The 17,349-nt window shown below is 41.9% G+C and overlaps 2 protein-coding genes across 4 annotated transcripts in view; one reads left to right on the forward strand and one right to left on the reverse strand.

The window, feature by feature from the left end:
* The window catches only part of TSHZ2 (teashirt zinc finger homeobox 2), an 863,437-nt gene that overhangs the window by 48,430 nt on the left and 797,658 nt on the right, over positions 1–17,349 (forward strand). The gene's annotated exons all lie outside the window — the stretch shown is intronic.
* ATP9A (ATPase phospholipid transporting 9A (putative)) overlaps positions 14,703–17,349 on the reverse strand; it is a 75,920-nt gene continuing 73,273 nt past the window's right edge. The window contains exon 28 of the mRNA XM_075845412.1: positions 14,703–16,780. Coding sequence (XP_075701527.1) covers positions 16,644–16,780 — 137 coding nt within the window. The 3' untranslated portion in view covers positions 14,703–16,643. The remainder of the gene's footprint in view (positions 16,781–17,349) is intronic.

Below are 17,349 nucleotides of genomic sequence, written 5' to 3' on the forward strand. Positions count from 1 at the left end.
TTAGACTAATTCAAGAACAGATGTTTGCGCCACACTAGACACATAGTTACATAGTACAGTTGAAAAAAGACACATGTCCATCAAGTTCAACCAAGGGATGGGAAAAGGGAAGGTAAAAATCTCTTTTTTTTTAAAAGATACTTTTTAAAAGTATCTATAAAAGGGGGCATGGCTTAGTGGGGAAGGGCGGTGGCTTAAAATTTGCCACGCAAAAGCTATGCCAAACAAGAGTCGGTATGAAGAAGAGAAAAGAATCTAGCAGGAAGCGCCAGATTTATTATACACCGTGCGCCACCGATTTAATTTGGCGCATTTCAGACTGCCTGGTCTAAGTTAATGCTGCCTAAATTTTAGACCGCTTAGTAAAACTCCTGCGCTGTAAATGAAACACGTTGTAATAAGTGTTGTAGATTGTGTAACCCGGGGTACAGAACTGTAGAGGGCATGTGCGCTTTTGCCACAATTTTTTTCTTTATTGCTACAATCAATTATGAACAATGAATCAACTTTACTGATAGTCTGGATTAAATGTAATAGAACCTGTCCTAGTGGTAAAACGTGAATAATTTCCCAGACACAGATTCTGTGTTTGATGTATTTAACCTTAAAGGGGTTATGTGGGGACCAAAAGTGCAGTCACTGCAGTATGTGAGTACAAGTACATTTCTAATATACATTCTGCTCCCCTGTCACGCTGATTTTTGAGATTTTTATAGCGCTGTCTAGGTTTAGTTGCACAGCCTTCTTTGCTGATGATACGACTCTTCGTCATGTGATTGACCCCGCTGTACTCTATGTAATCGCGGTACTACTGCTTGTACATCGGGGCCGGTCATAAGCCGTATCATCATCAAAGAAGGCTGTGCAACTAGACCCAGGCAGCGCTATAAAAATCTCAGAATCAGGGCGTTGGGGGACCTGGAATGTATATGAGAGAGCATACTCCCATACTGCTGTGAGTACACTGCTAATAATTTTTGGTCCGCACATAACCCCTTTTAAAGGGGTCCTCCAATGATAAGCTGATCACAGGGTGCCCCGCTGCTTGGTTCCCCAGGAATCCGCTATAATCTGTCAGGACCCCGATCAGCAAGTGTGGAGTTCTCCTACAGCACCACCAGAGGGGGAATGAAGCATTGCAGGGAGAAATCAATGAGTATGTCCATATAATGCTTGGACATGGCCTTCCGCGTCCTCTAGAGAAAAGCTTTTAGTAACTGCTCCCTGCTCAGGCTAAAAGGGGGGGGGTCCCTTGTTCAGGATCCGCATATATGAAGTACGAATTCTCTAATAGAGTATTTGAAAATTGGCTACTTAAACCAGACAACTCGCATAAGACCGACTAGCTGCCTTGGACTCGCCACTCACATGACATACGTGTACCCCCCATTGCTCTCTTCCATCTGTAACCTTTCAGCAGCAGTTAATGACTGACAGACCAACCAGTGGATTATGAACCAGCAATATGTTGTTTGCGCTCTATGGGTTTAGTACTGTGTATGAGGTGTTAATAAGCTTGTTTATCTAGATAAAACAAGATGTGTATCGCTTTAAGACGGCATCATACCCGTACAACCCCCAAGTATTTAATGTGTGTTGTGAAGTCTATTAAAGCCATTCAAGTAGCAAATAAACATTTGCATGGACACAGTTTGCTATACCAATTGTGGATCTGTTTGCAAAGGTGTTCCAATGTGCAGGAGCATGACCCATACCCTTGTTCTATCTCCATGTGTTCTAAATTCTATCCCAATACATTCTCTAAACATACATGATACACAGCACACATTTTATCTGCCCTCAGTCTATTCTTAGTCAATTTTTCTACATTGTTGCTGCCTACAATTCCCTACTTTTAGCACCACCTTGATAATAGTCCTGGATGTTAGGCTTCGTGCACATCTGCGTCAGGGCTCCGTTCATGGTTTCCGTCTGAACTTTCCGTCAAGGGAACCAATGAACGGAACCCTGACTGAAACAAACAGAAACCATGGGTTTTCCATTTGCATCACCTATGATTTCAATAATGACGGATCCGGTGCCAATGGTTTCCGTTGTGCAAGGGTTGCGTCGTTTTTACGGAATGAATACCGCAGTCGACTATGGCATTGAGTCCATCAAAACGACGGAACCCTTGCACAAAGGTGACAAACGGAAACCATTTGCACTGGATCCGTCACCATTGAAATCAATGGTGATGCAAATGGAAACCTATGGTTTCCATTTGTTTCAGTCAGGGTTCCTTCCATTCATGGGTTCCCCTGACGGAAAACTCAGATGGAACCCATGAACAGAGCCCTGATGCAGATGTGAACGAAGCCTTAGTGGGAGGATGCCGATAGTTTCTGGAGATTGTCTATAACTCGCAGTCTCCTCTACTGATGTCTGAAGTGACCGCTACAGAACATGTTCAATATCTGAGATTTATATTAGGAGATTAGAATTAGCCCATTAGTCAAATGCAGCATTTTTTTTTTCTTTCTATTATCAGGAATAACTAAGCCTGGGACCCCATAGTATTAATACCAGGAATACCCTTTAGAGAAAGCAGTAAGAGGTCCGGCACACAATTAAATCTAAAAATACAAGGCTGTTTATTGGTATCACATAATGGTAAAACAAGTGATTAAAATCCCGGGCAGAGAACGCTTACGCGTTTTGAAGTTCTCAGTTCTTAGTCATAGCTAATCTCCTGGTATACTGAGGCCGGTTTTATGGATCAGGTGTGCAAAGGTGTGTGGCCAAAGAAGTAGAATTAACCCTCTCATTGTATCCAAAATGTGCAAGGCATGAATGGCTTCATTATGTTTTTTTGTGGTAAAACCACGCTCGGGCACATGTGCTGATAATAAAGAGATTTTTTGGAAATGTATTAATCAGTGGGTGTAATGGACGGTACTCCCATAATCTTACCATACCCTTTAGACTTTGCTCACATGTATCGGTGAAATTACGGGGTTCTTGCCACAATTTTAGCAAAACTCCATCAATTTGCAGTGATTTTACAAAAATTTCTGGGAAAAAACGCAAATTGACATTGTGAGCACGGACATTACACGCACTTCAAGACAAACCTAAAAATTTGAAGTTTGATTCCAGTTAATCCAAATAAATTAAGTCCTAGTTTCAGGGTCCTCACAATTCTGTTCTCATATCTATTCATTTCTATTTTTTTGTTAACCTTTGCCTCACACTCTGACTGCAAGTGTGCAAGGTCCCTGCAAACAGCAGCCTAGATCTCTTCTTCCTGGACCCTAAGTAGGATTAGGGGTAAAATTGGTCCCAGTTGTGTTTGAAATGTACTTTGTTTAATTTTTTGATCTTGCATAAAAAATTGCAAGTTGCTGTCTCCATATGAGCTCCTTCCTTATTGACGTCCCTGATTCTTCTGACCCCAGTTGCTGTACTTACCGTGATTGGATAGAAATGAAAGACTTTTTTTCTTTTCCTAAAACTTTATATTTAGCTCTTATTTTCCACTAATTATAATGAGCGTCTCGGAGAAGAATTCTCCGGTGGTAGAGTCTGTAATGACTTCCCAGATATACAGCGCTGCTGACCATGTTGGCGTCCAATGAATAATTGATCAGAGCAGGGTCATAGCTTAAAAGTCTGAAATGTGTTTTAATTTCCATTGCCACCCACCGGCTGTTCCACCTTGCGAGAAGCTGTGGACGATTAACCTTTAGCTGGAGACTTTGCTTACAGTGAGCAGAGGGCACAGATGCAAATAAAACATTATATATTGGCGCTTCTTTTAAACACGCTCACACCCTTCTGCCGCACTCACAGGACCTGTCCTCCATTAAGTTTTCTAACATAAGCAGAATTCAGTGAACATAAATATTTATACAGCTATTTGGTCAGAGCGTCCGCCAGCTCTCCCTAAAAACGCCATTGAAAAATCAGGACATGTGAAGCTGCAACTTGGGAGTCTGATTCCAGCTCTTGGATTGCACGATCTAAAACATAAGGGAACAGGTCGATCCACAATCTACATCCTAGGTGATAACTGTCCGCAAAACAGTCTGATCTTTGTACTCAAATGACTGACAAAATTAACTTATATATTCAAGTCATAAAATCCCACACAGACTGTGTTCACACGACGGATTTTTGTGCAAATATATGACGGAATTGAATGAGAAACCGCACCATAAATCAGAGTGGCGGTCGAATTTCTGCCACAGTTTTGCAGTAAAAACGGATGCGTTATTTAATGGGCTAACCTGCCTGTGGTTACCAGACGCGGTTTTCGTGGCAGAATAGGCAGCAATAACCTTGTCAAGAAGTTATGTCACTTCTTTTTTTTCAGCGAGGCGGAATTCCCCAGTGTGAACAAGGCCTCAGTTTTGTGTGTGTTCTGTAACTGCCCAGTGTATTTACCGTTAGGGTATGGTTTCTTCTTTGTAACAACTTACGGCTGTTATCTCCAGCACCGACTTTCCCATACATATGTATGGTAATCACCTATTGGTGTATGCGAGTCATATGACAATTAAACCACTCTTGAAAAATATATATAAAAAGAGGCATTTCCAAATGAGGCACCAAGTGGCCTAAGAAAAATAAGGGATTTCTACATTTACAGTTCTACATCCATCTCAGCAATTCCACCTGTCTATCCCCTCCAGACCACACTGGAAGCCATTTATTTGCAGGACCACAAAATCAGACCTGCCGGAAGGTTCCCCCATATTAGATTGTCCCTCGTCTTCTTCAGACAACATTTTGATAATATGCATGGCTAAAACTGTTCTATAAAGCGTCTCAAATATGTGGTTGGATATTTGCAGTTTTATTTTATTTCTTTTTTTGCATAATTTTCATTCAGTTGGTTTTTCTGCATTAGATCTCCTCCAGGTGGCATTACATCTTTTTTTAGGTGCCATTTTTTTATTTTTATTTCAGTTACTTCTATAGCACCAACATATTACGCAGCGCTGTACAGAGGTCCTTTTTTTACTGTCCCCATTGGGGCTCACAATCTAAATTCCCTATTGGTATGTTTTTGGAGTGTGGGAGGAATCCCACGCAAACACGGGGAGAACATACAAACTCCATGCAGATGTTGTCCTTGGTTGGATTTAAACCCAGGACCCCAGCGCTGCAAGGCAATAGTGCTAACCACTGAGCAACACTACATTATACATTCCACTGATATTGTTTATTTTATGTCCCAATATGAAGTATACACGTACATTGCATAATATATATATATAGAGCCGGTGCACTGTGACCTGTGTACATATTCCATCTATATCATGGAAAATCTGCATTGTAGAGAGACCTGATGTTGGGAACATTTTGCACAGAAAAAATGTAATTTCACTGTCTAGTTTGATAGAAATCTAATTGTGCTCCCACAATATGAGTAAATTATATAGTTCACTGAAGTAACAATAAAGTAAAAAATACCTTTTAATTAGTAACTAGTTAAAAACAGGGGTAACACACCACTGTGACATAAGCCCCACCGTGATTGTTAAAAAACGTATTAAACAAAAAACACTGAGTCATTGTGATACATCTAACTCGGTGTTTATAACAATATTATGTCTGGAAACAGCATATATCCAGGGCACATCAGTAGTACAATCCCAAAATAAAGCACAGGCGTCCGAATAGATCGGGTCTCCTAGTGCTGGGTGTAACACGATATGACTATCCCCAATGCAAACATTCCATAAACAGTACAACGACCCTACGCGTTTCAGGTACTCATCCTCAGGGGTCCGTATAATGGTAACTCTGGCCTTCACACCAGCGATAGAATCCTTTAACAGCAGATATTCTGCTGTGCGTCACGGCAAAGATGCACGTATTGATGTCAACGGCATACTTCATTGCAGGCGCTACGTTACTATAAACGCTTTAGCGGACCCCTGAGGATGAGTACCTGAAACGCGTAGGGTCGTTGTACTGTTTATGGAATGTTTGCATTGGGGATAGTCATATCGTGTTACACCCAGCACTAGGAGACCCGATCTATTCGGACGCCTGTGCTTTATTTTGGGATTGTACTACTGATGTGCCCTGGATATATGCTGTTTCCAGACATAATATTGTTATAAACACCGAGTTAGATGTATCACAATGACTCAGTGTTTTTTGTTTAATACGTTTTTTAACAATCACGGTGGGGCTTATGTCACAGTGGTGTGTTACCCCTGTTTTTAACTAGTTACTAATTAAAAGGTATTTTTTACTTTATTGTTACTTCAGTGAACTATATAATTTACTCATATTGTGGGAGCACAATTAGATTTCTATCAAACTAGACAGTGAAATTACATTTAATCCATACAGTTAATAATTTCAGTTTATCTAGGTATGGCAGCCTTTGCACTTTCTGAATTAAACACAGATGGGTGGATGAGTGAGGCCAAAAGCGTCTTTTCAGAGTGTGAACTGACGTATACAGTTCAGGGTGCATCTCTCAAATCCACCTTTAAAAATCTTAATAGACTGCACAAAGATTATACTAGAAGTTGGTGGGAGATCCAGAGTCTGGAAAACTATTTAAAGAATAAGATAGTTCCCAGAGGTCTCAGGGTCCCCATTGTCCCAGCATTAAGATTAAAAACCGCTAATATTAAAGAAAGGTGGGAACAGGAGATTACAGGGAGCTCACTTAGGCTGATGCAGATCTTGGTAGAGGAAGAAAAAGTCCAGTTTGACCTTATTAGTGTTGAGCTTAAAAAAGAGATTGAGGCAGCCAAGTCCTTGGTAGATACCCCAGGTTTTGAAAAAAAGGACAAAATCCTCCAACAAACTTTGGAAAGGTTTACTAATCATCTTAAGGAACGAAAACACTTCCAATTCCAGAGAGACCTACAGGAATTTAGGGAGAAAAAAGCGTATGATTTTGTCACTACACAACAACAGCAATATCAACAGACCAATAGGGGGCCGAGGGAATCTGACCCTTCCACATCAGAGAGTGAAACTACAGACTCTGAAAGAGTGGGCCCATTCTTTGGCGGTAGTGGTGGGAAACATAAATTTAGGGGAGGAGCAAGAAGTAGAAATAGAGGCCGTGGGAGAGCCTCTTCTAATAGTGGCAATAATTTTTTAGCCAACAATCCTCCCATTTCCCGCTATATGCTGAGGGGTCAAAAGGATTAGTGAAGGGGAATAACATGGATAGGCTTCAAATCATTAACCTTTCTGAATATAATTTGAGTGCATCAGAGATTACACTATTAGAAAAGGGACTTTCCTTTGTCCCTACAGTTAAATTTGACTCATTTTCGTGGATAAAAGATCTCAATTTATTTGCTCGCAAACTTAAATGGATAAAATTTTTTAAACACCATAATAGAAAAAAATGCATGGAATTAGGCCTAGAGGAGTCTGATATGGAAGGTCTTTCGGCCCTTGAGGGGCTATTAGAGGAATCTGGACGCACTCCAGGTATAGGTCCCTTCACCAACCTTAAAATGAAGAGTAGGAAATTGCCACCTATAGGAGACTTTACCAATGTGGATTTATTTGTGGATATGGTGGGAGATGAGATCAAAAGTCTCAGTCAGGATAGCAGGGGAATGGATAATAACTTGTCTTGGTCTGAACGATTAGCTCTGACCACTTTAGAGAAAAAAGAGAATATTGTTCTCAAATCATCCGATAAAGGTGGGAACATTGTGGTCATGAGCAGGGATGGCTATAAGAAGATGTGTGAGGACATTTTATTTAACCATGACTGCTATACCATTTTAAAGGATAACCCCACGGCATTATTCAAGAAAGAGTTGCTGAGCATTTTGAGTGATGCAAAGAGCAGATCTTTGATTAGTGCAGGGGAATTTGGGTTTTTATACCCACAATTTCCTGTTATGGCGTGTTTCTATAGCCTGCCCAAAATCCACAAAGGTTATCCTCCTTTACGTGGCAGACCTATTGTTTCAGGCATAAATAATTTAACTCAAAATGTGAGCACGTATGTTGACCAAGTGTTGCGTCCCTTTGTTTTGAGTCTCACATCATATGTGCGTGACACAATGGATGTCCTGAAACAGATTGATGGCATTTCCCTGGAGAAAGATACAATTTTGGCGAGTCTGGATGTCGAGGCGTTGTATTCATCCATACCGCACAAATGTGGCTATAAAGCGGTCGAGTACTATTTGGGATCTAGAGGTACCCAGTTTGTAGCTCATAACCAGTTTGTCATGCAGTTATTACAGTTTGTTCTTGAAAGAAATATATTTATTTTTGAAGACAAAATTTTCCATCAGAAATGTGGTACTGCAATGGGGAGTCCTGCTGCTCCCACCTATGCAAATTTATTTCTTGGCTGGTGGGAGGAGACAATTGTCTTTGGGGACAAATTTGTCAATTGGACTTCATCTGTTGGATTATGGATTAGATATATTGATGACGTGTTGATCCTCTGGAACTCTACAGCGGATGAGTTCCATAATTTTGTAGCAGCCCTCAACAAGAATGATGTAGGACTTAAATTCACATGTGAGATCAGTGAGAAAGAATTGTCTTTTTTAGATTTGAAAATCACAAAAACATCAGATGGCACAATCCGCACCAAGGTACATCGGAAAGAAACAGCAACTAATAGTTTCCTGCAATGGAATAGCTGTCATCCCCATTCCCTCAAAAGTGGCATACCAAAAGGCCAATTTATGAGAGTACGTAGGAATTGTAGTTCTATGGGTGATTTTGAGTTCCAGGCCAAGGAGCTCAAAACAAGATTGAAGGACAGAGGTTTCCCCGAGAGGGTTATCAGGAAGGCCTATGAGGGAGCAAGGGATGCTGATAGGCAATGTCTTCTGGTCCCTAAAAAACGGAAAGAAGAACAGGTCACAAGACTCATAGGTACCTATGATTCCAAACAAAATGATATTATGCAGATACTGAATAGGTATTGGCGTATTCTCAGTTCTGATACAGATCTGGTAGATCAAATCACACAGAGGCCGTCTGTCACCTATCGGAGAGGGAAAAATATAAGGGACAGAGTCATGCACAGCTGTTTTGACCCCATTTCACCTAGGGGCACGTGGCTGGACAGACAAATACCAGGCACCTTTAGGTGTGGTAGTTGTAAAGCCTGTGATTTTATTTTTAAAGGTAATAGCTTCACTAGCGTCACCACACAGAAACAATACACTATTCGGGATTATGTCAATTGCAAGACTGCGGGAGTGGTCTACCTAATCACATGTCCATGCCCCCTTAACTATGTGGGAAAAACAGCACGACAATTTCGTCGCCGTATTAGGGAGCATGTTGGAGATATTGTCCATGATAGGGACACCCCAATATCTAAGCATGTGCATGCCAAACACCAAGGCCAGGCAGCATGTTTAAAGTTTCAAGCTATTGAACTTGTTAGACCCCCCAAAAGAGGAGGTGATTGGGATAACCTGATTTTACGCAAAGAAGCACAATGGATCCACAGACTGGAATGCATACATCCAGCAGGTTTAAATGAGCAGACTAATTATACATGTTTTATTTAACACTCCGTATGGACGACCTATCTCCCTTGGGTTGCCCAGGGGGTGGGTGAGTTCATTTTTGCCTAACACATGTAGGTTTGAGATGGCCCTATTGGTCTGCCGTTTTTTAACGGCGATCGTCTCTCGGTCCCCCATGTCATGAGGGATCGTATTTCCTTCCACCCTACATGTGATTAATTACATTTTTAGTTGCTTTGTGAGGTAGCCTACTTGCGGTGTTTAACTGTCCCGCGAGATTTACTTACAATCCATTATCGTGTAGCGCTTACCTTCTCCTATTTTGGCAGTCTGGGCGAATTGTCCCTGACTTCTACTGCGCCTGCGCGTGCGGTTTGATGCGGCCGATGATGACCCCTGGTTGTCAGCTGACGGCGGGGGGTCACATGGGCAGGTGTCACTAATCGTGAGGGTGTGGGGATTGGTCAGTTCATGTTTGCCGCTAGAATACGAGGGGTGGAGTTTAGCGTTTATAGTAACGTAGCGCCTGCAATGAAGTATGCCGTTGACATCAATACGTGCATCTTTGCCGTGACGCACAGCAGAATATCTGCTGTTAAAGGATTCTATCGCTGGTGTGAAGGCCAGAGTTACCATTATACGGACCCCTGAGGATGAGTACCTGAAACGCGTAGGGTCGTTGTACTGTTTATGGAATGTTTGCATTGGGGATAGTCATATCGTGTTACACCCAGCACTAGGAGACCCGATCTATTCGGACGCCTGTGCTTTATTTTGGGATTGTACTACTGATGTGCCCTGGATATATGCTGTTTCCAGACATAATATTGTTATAAACACCGAGTTAGATGTATCACAATGACTCAGTGTTTTTTGTTTAATACGTTTTTTAACAATCACGGTGGGGCTTATGTCACAGTGGTGTGTTACCCCTGTTTTTAACTAGTTACTAATTAAAAGGTATTTTTTACTTTATTGTTACTTCAGTGAACTATATGAACATTTTGCACAGCCTTAAAGTTCCAAAGCATAAAATGTATAAGCAGAGCGCCTTGGAAAATTCCCTGTTTTGTCATAGGACGGATTATTAGTTTATGACTTTGGAGAGCGGTTCCAGCCCTTCTTCTTTTGCTGAATACCGAACCGTTTCAATGGAAAGACAGATTCAAACCGTGTTTATGTGGAAAAATGAGGTGAACGATTTCATAGCGGAATTCTTGGAAATTTCTGCAAAGTAGGTGCACTTAATACCCAACTGGCCCAAAGTCTTATCTATATTTAATGCTGGGCAAGTGAAGACCTCATACCTGAAATATGTCTAAGCTGTTTGTCAGCTGGGGTGGAGTGCCCCAAGAACTGAGGAAATCAAGGCTTAAAGGCTATGTCCATCTGAACACTATTTTACACTTAATATACCAATATAATCTACATATAAATACATTACTTCATTACTTATCTTGGTCCTCAGTTACAGCCCGTCTAATATTTCAGAGCTGCACTCACAATTCTGCTGTTTTGAGATTTGAAATAGTCAGCGAGTTTGTGGACAGACACTCCCCTACCACCTTAGCAGAGCTCTTATAATGGAGGTGGGGCAGTTTTTACTACATTAGATAATTGCACAGTGCCTGTTGTGAAGATAACACTTCCCAGAAAGCAAATCATGAAAGCGAGCATTCTGCAGACTCTGAAAAGCAAGGACTGCTAGGAGATAGACGCCTGCAGAATGGTGACTGCAGCTCTGGAGTATAATACAGGCTGTAACTCGAAATCGGTACAGAAAAATTAATGCCATGTATGTACACAGTGACTCCACCAGCAGAATAGTGAGTGCAGCTCTGGAGTATAATACAGGATGTAACTCAGGATCAGTACAGGATAAGTAATGTAATGTATGTACACAGTGACTCCACCAGCAGAATAGTGAGTGCATCTCTGGAGTATAATACAGGATGTAACTCAGGATCAGTACAGGATAAGTAATGTAATGTATGTACACAGTGACTCCAGAGCTGCGCTCACTATTCTGCTGGTGGAGTCACTGTGTACCTACATTACTTATCCTGTACTGATCCTGAGTTACATCCTGTATTATACTCCAGAGCTGCGCTCACTATTCTGCTGGTGGAGTCACTGTGTACATACATTACTTATCCTGTACTGATCCTGAGTTACATCCTGTATTATACTCCAGAGCTGCGCTCACTATTCTGCTAGTGGTGTATAATACAGGATGTAGCTCAGGATCAGTACAGGATAAGTAATGTATGTACACAGTGACTCCACCAGCAGAATAGTGAGTTCAGCTCCGGAGTATAATATAGTAGAGTAAGATCACATGACTACTCTGTGCTATCAGGGGAAGCTGTACCATCCAGTATAAAATACTCTATCTTTTTCCTTCTCGTATAAGTGGACAGGTCACTGTCATTTAGATCTGCACTGCAGGGTCGGTCACTGTGATAATTACAGAACCATTCCAGGAATACCTTCTCTTTTGCCTTTTGTAGGCCAGTCTCTGTATTTTTTTTTTTAGTCTTTTTTTTGCTTGTAGCTGGACTTAATATTTCCAAATAAAAAAAATGTGGTAATATGTCCTGGAATTAACTTTTTTTGTTGTCTTAATATTTAGACTGAGTAATTGTAAGGCTCTAACCGTAACAGATAAGTGACAACCCGCTGATGGCCGCCCAAGGGTGTTGTGTACCATCTCCATAGATCCTGTATTATTATGTGGAGCCGCATTGTATGGGCACAACTTTATAGGTGTTATGTAGTTCTGGCATTCGATTCATGAGCCAGAAGGATCTTGAAGAACAGAACTTTAGATCCAGCCCAGAGTTTAGAACTGCGCTGCAGTCCATGAAAGTCTAGAAGAACAGACAAAGGGGAACAGAACCATTGTCAAATTCAGCTACACCGTGTGGGTGGCTGGAATCATTGGGACCTCCTGTAATAGCTGTTCATACAAGTTACTGCCATAAGGAGGCCCCAGTATATGCGGACAGTGTTACTGCTGTGATGAGGATGGAACTGACGGACGGGGACTTGCTGACCACTCTATATCGGTGTGTTTTATGGGTATTATGATGTGACCTTTGGTTGATATAAGATCTCCTGGGCACGTACCGTGTTATATAATAGTCGTCTCTCCTTTAACTGCAGGGACTGGAAACCAAGAGCTTTTTTCCAACACAAACCCAACAAATATAGTGAAGGTGAAGGAGGATCATAGACAAGGAAGGGAAACAGTGAATAAACATTTTAAGAAGTCTCTATTACTCATCACTATTTTATGATGACTAACGTGTCTGCTGACACTACAGCCCAGGAAAGCCCCAACAATAGCAAAATCTCTGATGTCACCCATAGCAACCGCTCATTTATCTTTATTGCTGTGGACCATCAGTCTGGGGTCGTGGTATGTATGGTCAGTTTAGACTTGAAGTCCCGTGTGGTTCCAGCTATAGCACATTCATAAGGCAGATTATGGAGTAACATTCCCCTCAGTCTATGTGCAGCAGTTTCCTAATTATTGGGTCTTTATCAATGGACATTTAGTTACTTGTAGTTTTATAGTATTTCTGTTCTTGCTATAAAGAAAATCAGATCTCCATGTACCGACTTCCTGCTAATCTGAATAAGCAAAGCTGCAGTGTAAATCATGGTAGAAGGACAGCAGCAGCCTGAGCTACTGATGAGACAGGAGCTGGATTCCGGACTCCATAAGGCCTCATGCACCCGACCATACTTTTGCAGCTGCAATTTTTTCGGATAAATTGCGGACCCATTCTTTTCCATGGCCCCGTCCACACAACTGTGATTTACACGGATCGTTGCGGGGGCTGCAAATCTGAACCACAAAAACTCCGGTTGTGCCATTTTACAGTCTGGATTTCACGAATACTGATGAATTGTTGTCGATCCGTGAGTCCAAATGAGACACGGATGCACAACAAGGTTTTTTTGTGGCACAACGGACCCGTGGTTTGGTCGTGTGCATGAGACTTCAACAGACAAGGCAGCTAAGCCTGGTGGCACTGATCATAGCTGTATCCTAATGGAGCACAACTAAAAAGCAGTCAAGGCTGCAGAGAGCGAGTAGTAGGTACGCATCAATCTACTGGGATTTATATCAAATTTTTAGTGAACACTTTCAGAACTTCTGTAACCGGCGCATCTATTAATCTATCAGAAGGTGCCTGTATCATCCTATAGCAGCAATGCTTCCCTATACCTCGGTACATACACCATCCTAATAGAGCAGTCACTTTTTTTTCTGCTGGATGCTTATGAAATCTGAGGCATTCAGAGGTCCATACAGTAGAGGCCGCATGCACTTGAATGAATATCCTACTACAGCTCTGTACAAAACGGAGACTTAATTGACCTAATGGTGAGTCCCCTCCAATCCATCATGTGGGCCAGGTGCAGCGGATACAAATCTATATACCGTAATTTGCTATTATATTGTGTTAGGTCTCATGCCCACGGCCGTCCCCGAAATCACGCCTCGCAATTGTGGGCACGGCCGGCCATGGGCCACATTTTTGGCCGTGCTCCCTTTAGAGTATGGGAGCATGGCCCGTAAAATACGAAAGTAGGACATGCTTCAAAATTCCTGGCACGGTTCTAAGGGAAGGAAACCTATCCATAGTGATACAGAAAGGTGTCCGCGCCCAATAGAACCGAATGAGTCCGTAATGGCGGACCATATCACGATCCGCAATTACGGAGATTTTTGTGCGTGGGGCCTGGGGTTTTGTTCACATGTCACAGTGAAAACTTTTTTTTAATTGCTGTAAAACCGTAACCATTTTACGGCGATTTTCAGAAAATTGCGGCAAACAAATGTGAACACAGCCTTTCACATATACCTAATGTAGAGATACCGGTCATCACATCAGGGAAATGTTTTCAGGTCAGATAAAGATGAGAGCATTGTGACTATTTACACATAGACATACTATTACAACCAGACATTTTCTCCATTGGATAATAATTTCTACATATAAACCCAGACTAAACATTTTTACTTTTGCACCGCTCAGGAAAACAACAAGCAGCGTCACTGACCACTGGAGCCATTCTCGGGACAGTCGGGAACTCTGGGGCTTACTGGTTCTGGAATCAGTCATTTACTATAGAAGTTTTGGTTCTCAAGCGCCACCTAATGGTCACAGGGAAAAGTCAGTTTTACAAACACTCGGCACTTACAGATCTTTTCATTTGTATTCACATAAATGAACAGAAAAGGAGACGTTTCTGCAGAAAGTAGTTTTATTTACGGGTCCCTTTTCAGTTTTCAGCCGGGCGTTCTATTTAATCCACAGAACAATAAATAAGGTCATGAAATACATTAGAAGTCTGTACATTAGGTTACAAAATCATCAGCGCCACAACACATCAATCAGCAGTACATCAAAATTCAGATTTACCCTACAGAAGGTGCACACAGAAATAAGACCAAAGGAACGACGTGACCGGCTGTGACTGAACAATAAAATGAAGTATTGCTCGGATTGCTCTTCCCTTTATAGTGACCGGTAACACACAGTACAGCAGCCATTTCTACAGTCCATGTAATCCCTACTTGTCTAGAAGGAACATAGTGTTTGATCGTCCCGATGACTACGTGCTGCCTGAACTTGGACATTCATGTGAGATAACGGAGCAGAACCATTCCTATTAACTAGAAGTTGACTGACACGATTGAAGTCCCTGGGGCTGCGCACAGACTTTAGTTGCACTTGTGTAACCCCACATATTTTCCTTGATGTTTTATGATACAGCGGTCAGACCATTGCCTGTACATACAACACAACGTATTCCTATAGACTGTCCCGTTACAGCAAGTCTGTGTATGGCTTCACGTGGTTCACATCTTGTACTAGGAATGCTTCTGTCAAACTGCAGTCCTCGGGGGCCACGCGCAGACCCACGTATATAGATCTTTACTATTGGCTCAGTTCTGATGCCCATTACTTATGAATATTCCCAGTGGACACCTATGACAATGATCCCAACAACTAGTCATATAATCTGACCTGTCAAATCTATGATTTTTTTGTTTTCCTGGCCATAAAGTGCTCATGGACACATTGCGGCAAAGAGAGAAATGGCGTTGTGCTACCCGTATCAAGCAGACTCTGATATACTCTTTCTGCCAAGTTTTGTCTTGTTTACCCAGATTCTATAGTTCATTATCCACACGCACATGCAGAGGACTGACTATTCAACGGGATTAAGCAATGTACTGCGTGTAGGAGAAGGTGCAGTGTATACATGGCGACCGGGAAAGAGCATAAAACATGCAGAAATGAAGCCACGCAGTGTCCAGTACTGACACCATCTAAAATATTGGCAAAGTACGCATTCAGTTTGGCACTTGGCAAGAGAGAATATTGGGGTGAGGCCATGTCTGTGTAGATAAGAGGCGCTGCAGGGAATTGTTGGGGCCATGCTCCCGTGTAGTAATAGCTGCAGGGGCGTCACATCTGTATTTTATCAGCAAGTGGCTCTTACTTTACAATGTCAGTAGTTCATCCACTAGGGATATACAGGACATACATCATGACCGACCTCATATACGAAATGGTAATAGAAATATACATGCTGACACACACTACTACGTCACCAGGCGGTAGCCATGCCAGCTCTTCAAAGTGCCATATTTCGGTCACTGGCTTCCAGTCTCTTCTATGGACTTACCTGTCTTTGTATTACTCCTATTGTCTGTAACATCATATACACAATTATTATTATTTTTTTTTGCGAGAACATATTTGCTGTTGATCGACTTTACAGGGACAAAACAGATCTTAACGGACGTAAATGCAAGTCACAGCAGCCGTGGAGGTCAGCCCTGGAGGTCAGCCCTGGAGGTCAGCCCTGGAGGTCAGCCATGGATGCCCAGTCCAGCAGAAGGCTTTTTCTACCAAGCAGATTATCAGAGGGAGGTGGATAGTGAGATCTTCTGGCCCAGTGTATTGTTATTCTCTCTTTTTTTTTTTTTTTTGCTCGCAGGCATAACGCCCTGTAACATTTAGTCCGGCACTTTTTAAGCCATAATATGAGTCTAGATAAACCCTGTATCGTTTCTTCCCACAGAGGAATGATCAATAACCTTTGATCGTTTTCATTAAACGTCTTTATCCCTTATCCATAAAAGCAGCGTTGGTGGTGACCACATTGACTGGGCTTCTAGGACGTCAGTTTGGAGTAGCTGGGAGGAGAGAATTTCCTCCTCAGGTATTTGAGGACGTAGAGGGGGAGACAGCTGACCAGCGTAATGACAGTCACTTTCCACAGGAAGGACAGGGTGGCAATGAAGTAAACATCTGAAACATAAAAAGCAACAGGTAGTGACGACCGTGTAAGAGCTAGAAGAGATGAGCGGATGATTCTGTGCCGTACTAGACTGAGATACACAATGGGAGTTACATACACCAGATGGGGGTAACGATGCATTGTCAGACAAGTTGGTACAACATGGAATCAGTGGGGTCCCTGTCTATGATCAGTTATTCTATATGGATTTTTGTCCTTGTGCCGGAGGTTCTTCAAAAAAGATTGAGACAAGTTCTCAGACCCCGCGTTCTCCCTGTACCCTTATCTTACGCCGTTTATTTCCTTTTTATACGGTTGTAATAACAAAATAAAAAGTTGAAAAGTGAAATTATTTAATTACTGGTCGAGTAAATATCAGAATTTTGTTTTATATTGTTGTCCATTTTCAGCAAATTGATTTTTTGTGTACAATTAAACGTTATACAGCCGTTACAATGCACTTTCTATATTCATTCCTCGTAGTTTTCAAGATCTCAACTCGTTGTTATTCGGTAGGAACATTCTTTGTTTACTACCAGTGGATAAAATTCTGTCCATAGTCATATGATGGACACACAGG

This window comes from Rhinoderma darwinii, chromosome 13 (assembly GCF_050947455.1).
Source record: "Rhinoderma darwinii isolate aRhiDar2 chromosome 13, aRhiDar2.hap1, whole genome shotgun sequence".
Taxonomy (NCBI): Eukaryota; Metazoa; Chordata; class Amphibia; order Anura; family Rhinodermatidae; genus Rhinoderma; species Rhinoderma darwinii.